The sequence below is a fragment of the Triticum aestivum genome, chromosome 2B (genome assembly GCF_018294505.1).
Source record: "Triticum aestivum cultivar Chinese Spring chromosome 2B, IWGSC CS RefSeq v2.1, whole genome shotgun sequence".
NCBI lineage: Eukaryota > Viridiplantae > Streptophyta > Magnoliopsida > Poales > Poaceae > Triticum > Triticum aestivum.
Window position 1 is genome coordinate 614,777,451 of NC_057798.1, and position 9,568 is coordinate 614,787,018.

A 9,568-nucleotide genomic window follows, 5' to 3' on the forward strand; every position below is an offset into this window, starting at 1 on the left:
GCGGAGGTGGGCGGAGGCCGCGACAGGCTACTGCGGCGGAGGAGGAGCGCGGCGGGCAGCGGGCCGGTGGCAGCGGCCGCGGAAGAGCTAACGGCGGGCCAGTGGCAGCGGCCGCGGAGGAGCGCTTGTCCGCTTTTTGTTCTTGTGTGTTGGGTTTATCCAAACGTCGCGCGTGTCCGCCTCAGGTCCGCTAGGCGGACGGACGACCCAAACGGACAAAATGCGGACAAAATCCGTGTCCGTCCTTGGAGTTGCTTCATGTGAGGAAAAATGGCTAACTGAAAATTCAAAGGAAGACAAACCAAATCGGAGAGAAATACAAGAGCACAATGAATTTTAGGGTAAAGAAAATCTGATACTCCATCGCGCCTCGAGCTGTAGCCAACCGATCCGGCGACACCCGAGCCCGACATCGACCACATCATACATACAAGGCACACCTCGGCGTCAGCCGTGCGACTCACCCTTTTCCCCCATGTCGGACGTTTACAAGAAAGCCAAGCCCGGCCGCCTCGTCTTCAAGGGCGGCGAGGCCGCCACCCTCCGCAAGCCCAAGAAGCAAAAGAAGAACAAGAAGCCCGCCGACGATGTCCCCGCCGACGCCGACGCTGAAGCCGCCGCTGCCGCTGCGGCCACGGAGGGTGCCGAAGCCGGAGGCGACTACACCATCGACGCGGCGAAGCGGATGAAGTACGAGGAGCTGTTCCCCGTGGAGACGAGGAAGTTCGGGTACGACCCGTCCAACGCCGCCCGCACCTCCCGCGACCGCACCGTCGAGCAGGCCCTCGACGACCGCGTGAGGAAGAAGGCCGACCGCTACTGCAAGTGAGGTCAGGCGCTAGAATCTAGGGTTTGTTGATTCGGCGGAATCGGTCGCCTTAGATTGTTGCGCTCGGGGCGAATTAGATTGGTTTCTGGTGTTAAACACATGGATTAAGTTGTCGGGGAACTGATTTATGTTCGATTGCGTAGTTTGATTTGGTATCGATATGAATTATGAAACAGCCATATGTGATGTGTTGCTACTTTTGTTCAATGTTTGATGCACATTGGCGATACCAGAGAAACAGTTTGTATTTATACAATCTACAATTTCGGATGTTGCTGTTATCCAACTTTTGAGTGTAGATGTGGAAGTTGCTAAAATACCTTAGGGTTGGTTGGATCCTTAAAGTGTTGGTAGAAAGGATCACATACAGGGTAATGTAGAAATCCACTGACCAGGCTTACTGCTATATCCAAGGGGATTGAGTCACAGTGAGATTACTCTTAATTTCTATAATAATAGTTGTCATGAGGTGCGAATGTTATTTACTGTTTTGTTAGTCTTAAACGGGTGCTTAGCATAGGCAGAGAGGTGAATACTCACTGTCGTAATGACTGACAAACTTCAGCTGGTAGTGATACTTGTGGGTTATGATCGGGTTATCTTCGTATTATTTTTGGCATTGTCCTGGTCCCTTCTTCTGGTAGATAAATGATACACATAGGACAAAACTGACCATGCTGTTGTTCTTCGTTGATGGGAAGAAGGAAGACCCACTGCCCCGTGTTATCCTTTTGCTGGTCATGAGCTCTTTTATCATATATTGTTTGATTGTGTATAGAAATCATGGCATGACATGACAATGAAACGGTGTGTTTGTATTGATGGCCATGTTCAAACTGAATGTAGCTTGATTTTTTTTTCTTACTTGACAGGTGATTAACTCATCTTAGTCGTTTGCTGCTGTGATGGACAGACGGCTCACTTCAGTTAGTTGTTCTCAATGTATCAGAAAGTGCATCTTTGGACAACTGTTAGTCCAATGGTGGCATATGTAATAGAACTATTCTCTGCAGCGATCAAGCAATTCCTTTATCTTGCATGTTTGTACTAGTAAACACGTGTATAAAATCTCATGTTCACTCTCGGTTGTCCGTTTTGGTCAATTGGATAAATGGTGTATGCTTGGTACATGCCAATTTATAACTGTGTTTTCCATTCAGTTGTGTCCTTTATTTCTCTACTATTTTTGGTTTCGGATTCTCTGTCCCCAAGTTGTTGCTCGCCAAGGAGAATGTATGTTCCTTACCTTCTATTAGCAACAGTCTGACAAACCTGATCAACATCAGACGGCGTAGTAACATCAGGTACTTCCTGCCCTCTGTTTGGATTATTGTGGATTTAGACTGCACTTTACTACATTATTTGGTGCGGCTGGCACAAGGTTTGCCAGAAGTATATGTTTGCGCTTGACTGTTTGAGGCAAGTTATGCTGTATTTATATTAGGGTTCCTGTGGCAGTGGGCAGGCATGTGAAAATGCCTTTCTGCATCACTTAAAAACTATTGACAGTGATATGCATCCCTCTTTTCAATATGGCCATCATCCGGTGGTATGGGTCTAAAAGAGTGTGTAAAGCATAATAACATGAAAAACTATTCTAAGAATGCTTACTATAATTTTTTGGTAGACTTTTAGAAGTTTGATGCTCATTCTACTCCCATCAATAATTCCTCAAATTATTTTGTTCTGCTCGTCTTCTACTACCATGCATTTTTAAGAACAGTAGGAATGATGTCGCCTGACAAAGTGAACAGCATTACTCAACTGGAAATTTGGAGGGAACAATGCCACATGGCGGCTAGACCAGTTTATAGATTGCTTCTGATTAAATGCATGCCCGAATGTTTGGAAGCTCATCGTTTTTACAGGATTGCTGGGTGCCTTAGTCGCATTGTGGTTTTCGTTTCTGCTTTTTTTTTTTCTTTCTGCGAGGAGCGTGAAAATTGAAATATTTACTCATGTGAGCCTCATGTTGATCTGTTGCATTTTTTTTCTGTTGAACTGTCCTAATTCATTCAGTTTGACGGAAAGTGTGTAGTTCGGCGAGGTTCCTCCACTTGCATTGGTAGTTTCGTGCTTCTGAGCAACTTGTTCGTAATGTGTCTTTTTGTCCGCTTTGTTCAAACCTTTTCTGGTAAAACATGACCTCACTTAATGTATCTTTACATTGTCATCTATCTTTGTATTAATCTTCTGATTTTCCAGTTCAGTTGGCAAATTGACATGGTTATATTCTTGTTTGAATTAGTTTATTTATCACTATCCTGTTTTGCTTTGACTTACTCTCAAAATATCAAATAGAGTACCTTTTAGTTTTTTACTATGGTTATGAAATTTTACAGTCTTCACTAATTGTTACTATGCCCAGGGATAATGGTCGTTCTACAGGAGTCAAAGTTGCTTTTACTATTTCACAGGTACAATGGTTTATAGCTACTGCTGAGTTGCTCTCTGACAAGTCATGACTTGTATCCTTTGCATAATTTTTTATTCATTCATGATTTCTCTTCTGCAGCTGTGCCTTTTGGGCAGGCGTGCTAGCAATAAGGTCGGGGAAAAAATTTGATTGTTGATCCTGTTCCTACCATTTCCAGGTAACTTTCTCTATCTCTCTATGACTATATCTGGCCTTAACATGCTTTTACGTGCTCGGAAAGCAATATCAGTAATAACTCAAGCATCCCTTTTTTTTGCCCTTTAAGGGAATGTAAAAGCTTGGTGCTTCAGTGTGTTGATAAAATGTAAAAGTTGGTATTTACAAGCCTAAAGTTAAGCTGAACCCCAGCACACAGACACATTAATATCTCAGAGGCACTCACACAGGGCAGCAGCAGGTTGAGGTTTCCTGCAGCTGCCATAGCCCAGGAGCGTGCCTTCGATTTGATTTGTTGGACCAACTCGTAGATGTCTGGGTGCTCCTCATCAAAGGTGCTATGAGGAAAGGAACAGATATCAAGTCTAGACTTTAGCTTCAGGTTGCCTCATACACCATCATGTCGTTGTACGGCTTTCTTATTAAATTTCTGACGGAACTGGCTTTGTCAGCAATTTGTATGGTGATTGAAGTGTATTGCACCGCCCTTTGAATCTAATGCCCTCATCTGGACCATAATGGGCAACGTACACTTCATACGTCACAACAGATGATCTCATTATTAACTATCCCACCAAACCGCTCCACAGAACTGCCGTTAATCATTGGTCAGGGAGGATGTGTATTCTCAAAGGACCCGTATCTAACGCATTTGCTTGTAGATCCTTCTTATGTTCACGCTGAGACATCCAACTTTAATCCTTCATTTTTGGCCTCCACTAACCTGAGGTCGTCACATGTGAGTAAGAAGTCTTTGCATTAAGTTTTGAAATGAGGTTATCCCTAGTGCTTGACACGAAAGAGGTCAACATAGAGGAGAGAAAGGCGCATTCCTATTCGGTCATTAAAGCCCACAAAGAATTCTTGGTATGCTTTACCTCTTATTCTCTATTAGAATGAATGGTACGCATGCTTCCCACTGGATATCCATGCTTTATGCCTCTCTCTCCTCTGAAAGTTGGAAGGCCCCCCATCCTTGTATGCATCCAGGGTGATTCATTGTCAGGCGTTATAGCTCCTGGTATCTGGTCTTGGTTTTCTAAAGGATGTTGTAGCAAATAAGGGACAGTTTTTTTGGGGCTGAGGGCTGGCTGTGGAAATAAGCTGCCCCCTACCCAGCTTATTCTAGAAGCTCAACCTAAAATTTTATTTTAGAAGATCAAGTTATCAGAGAATCAACAATTTTATCTCTAGAATGAATTTGATATTTCAACCAAGTATCATTTAGTACCAGAACTATTGCTGATTCTGGAAGAAAAAAATATTCCTTCCTTAGTCCTTACCTACCTTTTTTACGTGTATAATACAAGCTGTGTCATCATAAGCTTTTTGTTGCTTTGCAGAAAGGGCCTTTGATTTTATAAGTTGTTAAGCAATTACGTAAAGAAAAGGAGTCTGCTATGACTTTCCCTTTTTTACAAACATCCCTTTTTATCAGGATTACATCTCCCTAACCAAATACAGATACCAGTCTGCTGATGGTGATTGTTATTTAAGGGTATTTCCCCCCAACGGTTCAACTTGAGCCTCTTAATTCAATCTGGGAACCAGTATTTATGTGTGCAGATCAGATGATAATACACTGGGGTGTTTTATAAAGAATAGGATGGAAGCAGATGCTTTAAGCCGCCAGTCTGCAAGTTTATCGCTTAAGAGGTGAAGTGGTGTTTACGTTCCTTATCCAGAGAATTACTGAATCTTTGTAGTTTCTTGTTATTACTAGGAACTACAAAAGCTCTGGTACTGATTTTTCAGGTTGCAGATCTCCAAATTGCATGTTTCTTTTTCAAACGTTAGAGCATGTCCAGATGCTGCTTCACTGGAGTTGGATCCATCAACAGGTTCGAACTAAACTTGAAATCTACCCTAGCACACCAAGACCACTCGTCCACTCAGCACAAAATGACAGGGCCTTTCTACTTGCGTTGACTGAAGTCTCTCCTCTCCACAGTCCACACTCCCACAGTATACAGCCTCCAAAGACTGTAGTGTCCCTTTATGCTATGGTTTAGGTGCCATAGCATCATTTTAGTACTCCCTCCAATCCATATTAATCGTCGCTGATTAATCATGCCACTTTAACCTTTTCAGGGAAATATGAGTACAAATTAGTATAGCTATATTTGTAATGAGGATATATATGACTTGAGTCACTCGACATTGTGCTCATTTTTCTGGAAATTACTTCTCCACAGTAGAACTGCTTACTGAAGTCGACTGTGTGGTGCACGACGGCACACACATCCTTTCAGAGGAATGTGCAAGTGGGAGAATGAGAGAGACCCACTGCCTGTAGCAAGTACATTCCTATCTGTAACATAATGATTTTCCACCAAAATGTTCTTGATATTGGTTTCTTTCCCGCTCATTAGGATCTGAAATTCCCTCCAAGCTTACCAAGTTACTGGGTTTAATAATCAATTCCATCTCACTGCACCCCACAAGGCCCACCCTACTGATTAGTGATTACTAGAAGTAGATCGCTCAAGGTCAGATGAACTCATGCCAAGTAAAAGTTAACTTGACCACCCCTTAGAATTTGAAAGGATCTCATCAGGCATACGTCAGCATACACTCCGAAAAGACCACCATGGGAAGGTGAGGAGAGAAGGGAATTCCAAGCACCTATAAAATGACCCTATCCATCACATCTTCTGCAGCCAAGTATATTTCATGGACGAACATGCACCTGAGATTCCAGTTGGTTATAGCAGTTCCGCCACTTCACCAGCCAGCAGCGTCTGGGAGAGTCACCAGATCCTACACATGCATGCACCCTTCCCCTCATGGAGCCCCCACACCGGCACACTCCTTACCGCCGCTGCCACTGACCCGGCAACCTTCTGCGAGGATCCCTTGTCACCAGCCCGCACACACCTTCCAAGCGGGCATCTATGGAACCAGACTGACCTGTGAGTATGCACGCCGTACACTTGTTGATGCTTGTTCAGTGACATCTGACAGAAGTTGACCGTGAAACAACCTTTTCAGTAGCATGGGAGTTCATGGGAGCAGCAACGAGCTTGGCGGGAGCAGTGGCCATGGAAAGGACTTCCTTTCCTTGCTCGAAGCGAGGACGGTGATGCCAGAAATGCTCGATGATTTCTCCTCGGCGGCATGCGACTACCTCAAAGGGATGGACGGCAGCGACTACAACAGCATCTCCGGATCAGCTTCCTATGGTTTTGACAGTGGCGGTCCGTACGCTGGCCCCAGTGTTCTGCCCGTCAGGCGTGATGGGATTGCGAGCTCTCCACCGGTGTACCTCGGGAACAGTACCTTGGTGCAAGAGAGCATGATGGGTTGCATGCCAAGCCACAACCACGAGGTAAAACTAGATGGTTCCCAGCAGCAGGAGCTTGGAGCTCCCATGAATGCATTCCTGCACAAAACGCTTCCTACTAGTGTTGCAATTCATGGAAGCCCTCTGGGTTATTCTGGCTCTGGGAGCGAAAGGGCTTTCCCGGAGGGCCGAGTAATGCAGGTTTCGTTTGATGCTAGGATTTCACCAGATGCAATCTATGCTAGTGGTTACAGATCAAAAACAGAATTGGCACATACCAATCAGTATGAGCAACGTACTATTTTGGTAAGGCTGGAATGCTAAATTGTATTGCTAAGTAACGGCAGAGTAGAAGTTATTGCTGTTTACAATGTGCTCTACAATCTACCTGTGTACATATGATTCTTGAATTTGCAGGCAAGGACTGGTACAGGTCAAAGTGGTGCTGCAGGTGATCCTAAGAAGAGAAAATCAGAGGAAAAGTTGGCAGGCAACGGAAAGAGGTCGAAGAAAGATACTTCAAGTAGATCACCTCCCAAGGTAACTAACAATGAAGATTATTTGACGAACTGGTTTAAACTCTCTGAGAAGCATCCAATCAACTTATTTTGAGCCAAACACAGGCAGAAGTGCCTGATATGAAGTTGGGAGAGAGAGACAAGATCATAGCATTGCAGCAGATCATCTCACCGTATGGGAAGGTACAAATTCTGCAAGTATTGCTAAGTGAAAATAGTGAGATGACCTTCCATTCTTCTCTTTTTATTGCTAACTCCATCTAAAAGTTGTATTTTATCAGACGGATAGAGCGTCAGTGTTGTATGAAACCATCAAGCACATCGAATATCTACATGAGCAAATACAGGTTGATATCATCATAATCCTTTTCAGATAAGCCGTATGTTTCGACTTACAGATGTTACTGCCAAGGTTTCAAAGAAATTTTCTGCAGCTGAGCCATGTAAATACGTCCTGTAGCATAAAGATACAATGAAAACTCGCACCGACGGTTTCACATTATCGTTGCATTTCACTAAGCATTTGCTACCTTGACTTGCTATGCCTGTTTGTTGGCGGATTTCCATGCCATTCTTTTTCTTTCGAGAATGAGGATTTCCATGCCATGTCAAGTCTTGTCTAAAGAAAGATGATGTTGTCGTCGTCTATAGAATAATTAACATAAAGAATAATGTCACTCACACAGTCACGAGTCACAACCAGCACTACACCTTTTCTAAAGTTAGGTAATAATGCCAACTGTTAGTACCATGCTGACTGCTTTGCCCTTTTTCTGATTTGGACAGCTATTGAGTGAACCCTACATGAAGAATAGCACAAACGAGGTAGTGGCATGGAATTTCAGAGATACGTATTTTTCTCTTTTCTAAACCGTCTTAAGCGATACCCGGTAATGACTTGCTATCATCAACTCTTCTCAGGTGCCCTTTCAATGGGGAGGTAAAGAGGAGGACTTGAGAGGCAGAGGGCTTTGCTTGGTCCCTGTTTCTTGCACCCCGCAAGTTTTCCAGGATAATAGCCTGCCGGACTGCTGGACGCCGGTGTACAAGAGCTCCCGGTACCAATGATCCCAGCAATCGCATGTTTCCTTTATCACCTCTACTTGTCATGCTCACGAATTGGTTGGGGTGTTTACGACTTTACGGGTAGTCGGTTATTTTGCTTGTGTTCTCCTTGTTTTTACTTTACTATACTAGTTTTGTTTCAGGTGTATTGTATGGTGGCCGATGTGTAGTCTAGAATAACAAAGTTGTGGGTCTTAGATCTTTGACTTTGTACGAAAACGGTGCCGATGCAGGCTTAGCACTCGCTAATAGGAGAACAGTAATAACTATTTCTGTCTTTTGAAGGTTGAACCGCACTGCTTGTACTTGATATTTCCATGGCATTTTACCCTTTGATTTGATTTGCTACTTGATGGCATGGCTGTTAGCACAGATATGCAGGTATGCACGTCCAAAAAAAAAAGAGGAAATATATGTAGTGATGTGTAGGAAAATTATGGGCCAAATAAGACCTGCGTCTAAACTAGCTATTAGCCCTTCTCATTTGCGACATCTAGACTTCTGATAACCATTGGGCCGTCGTGGGCCTGTCTGAAACGCAGGGGAAAAAAGCCCAAAGGGGAGGGGTTTCTAAGGAATCACCACATTTTAGCTCTTGTTTTGATTTGTAGGATTTTGAAAATGTAGTAATAATGAAACACAAGAATATAATAGAATTGTACAGAGGGTGTATGTGCTGAACAAAGGGTTGTGAAATAGCAAAACATTCACAAAAATGGCGTTGATTTGCAAGAATAGAGAGAACACAGTAAAAACACGGTCTAATGAAGGTTAAAACACAAGTAAAAGTAAGGTTTGATCGTTAGCAACAACTTATGGCCTTTGCAGTATTCTTTGCATAGAAATGCAAGAACGTGGTTTGAGTAGATTGTAAAATTCTTCCATTTTCCCTTTTAAACTCAAACCAAAGGAAAAAAAATCCTCTACTTTTCACATGTACAATTCTTTAAAGGGAAAATCTATTTTTTTAAATCAAATGGACGAATAGTGTCATAAAAATATGTTTCTATATTTCCTCCACTTTCCCTGTGAATCAAAGAGTCCTTTGTGCTTTTCGGTATGAAGGAATTTGTCCTTGCCAATCACGTGGAAAGTTTCTCGCATGCGCAAAAAAGTTGCTAAATCATGCATCCCATGACCCACGTTGGGGTTCATCCGTGCATGTTTGAACCCACATACACAAAAACAGAAGCTAGTGTCGATATGTTCTTATTTTAAAAAAATACTATATAGAATCCACATGAGATTATTTCCTGGATTTTTTTGTCCAATTCTATGGC

At 43.2% G+C, this 9,568-nt stretch overlaps 2 protein-coding genes across 4 annotated transcripts; both read left to right on the plus strand.

Annotated features, from left to right (window-relative positions):
• Positions 1-402: 402 nt before the first annotated feature.
• Positions 403-2,000, plus strand: LOC123046302 (uncharacterized). Its single transcript, XM_044469627.1, has 2 exons — positions 403-830; positions 1,702-2,000. The coding sequence occupies exon 1, from the start codon at positions 476-478 to the stop codon at positions 827-829; it is 354 nt and encodes a 117-aa protein (XP_044325562.1). The 5' UTR covers positions 403-475; the 3' UTR covers position 830; positions 1,702-2,000.
• Positions 2,001-2,144: 144 nt separating this feature from the next.
• LOC123046301 (transcription factor SPATULA) lies at positions 2,145-8,598 on the plus strand. 3 transcript variants are annotated; one of them, XM_044469624.1, is made up of 10 exons: positions 2,145-3,246; positions 3,345-5,078; positions 5,178-5,263; positions 6,083-6,334; positions 6,414-7,011; positions 7,123-7,245; positions 7,329-7,406; positions 7,505-7,570; positions 8,010-8,048; positions 8,145-8,598. In XM_044469624.1, the coding sequence occupies exons 3-10, from the start codon at positions 5,223-5,225 to the stop codon at positions 8,289-8,291; spliced, it is 1,344 nt and encodes a 447-aa protein (XP_044325559.1). In that variant the 5' UTR covers positions 2,145-3,246; positions 3,345-5,078; positions 5,178-5,222; the 3' UTR covers positions 8,292-8,598. The 3 variants fall into 3 exon arrangements, with proteins under 3 accessions (XP_044325559.1, XP_044325560.1, XP_044325561.1); XM_044469625.1 differs by having other exon boundaries at positions 3,345-5,263; positions 7,491-7,570; XM_044469626.1 differs by having other exon boundaries at positions 3,345-5,263; positions 6,414-6,750.
• Positions 8,599-9,568: the final 970 nt, after the last annotated feature.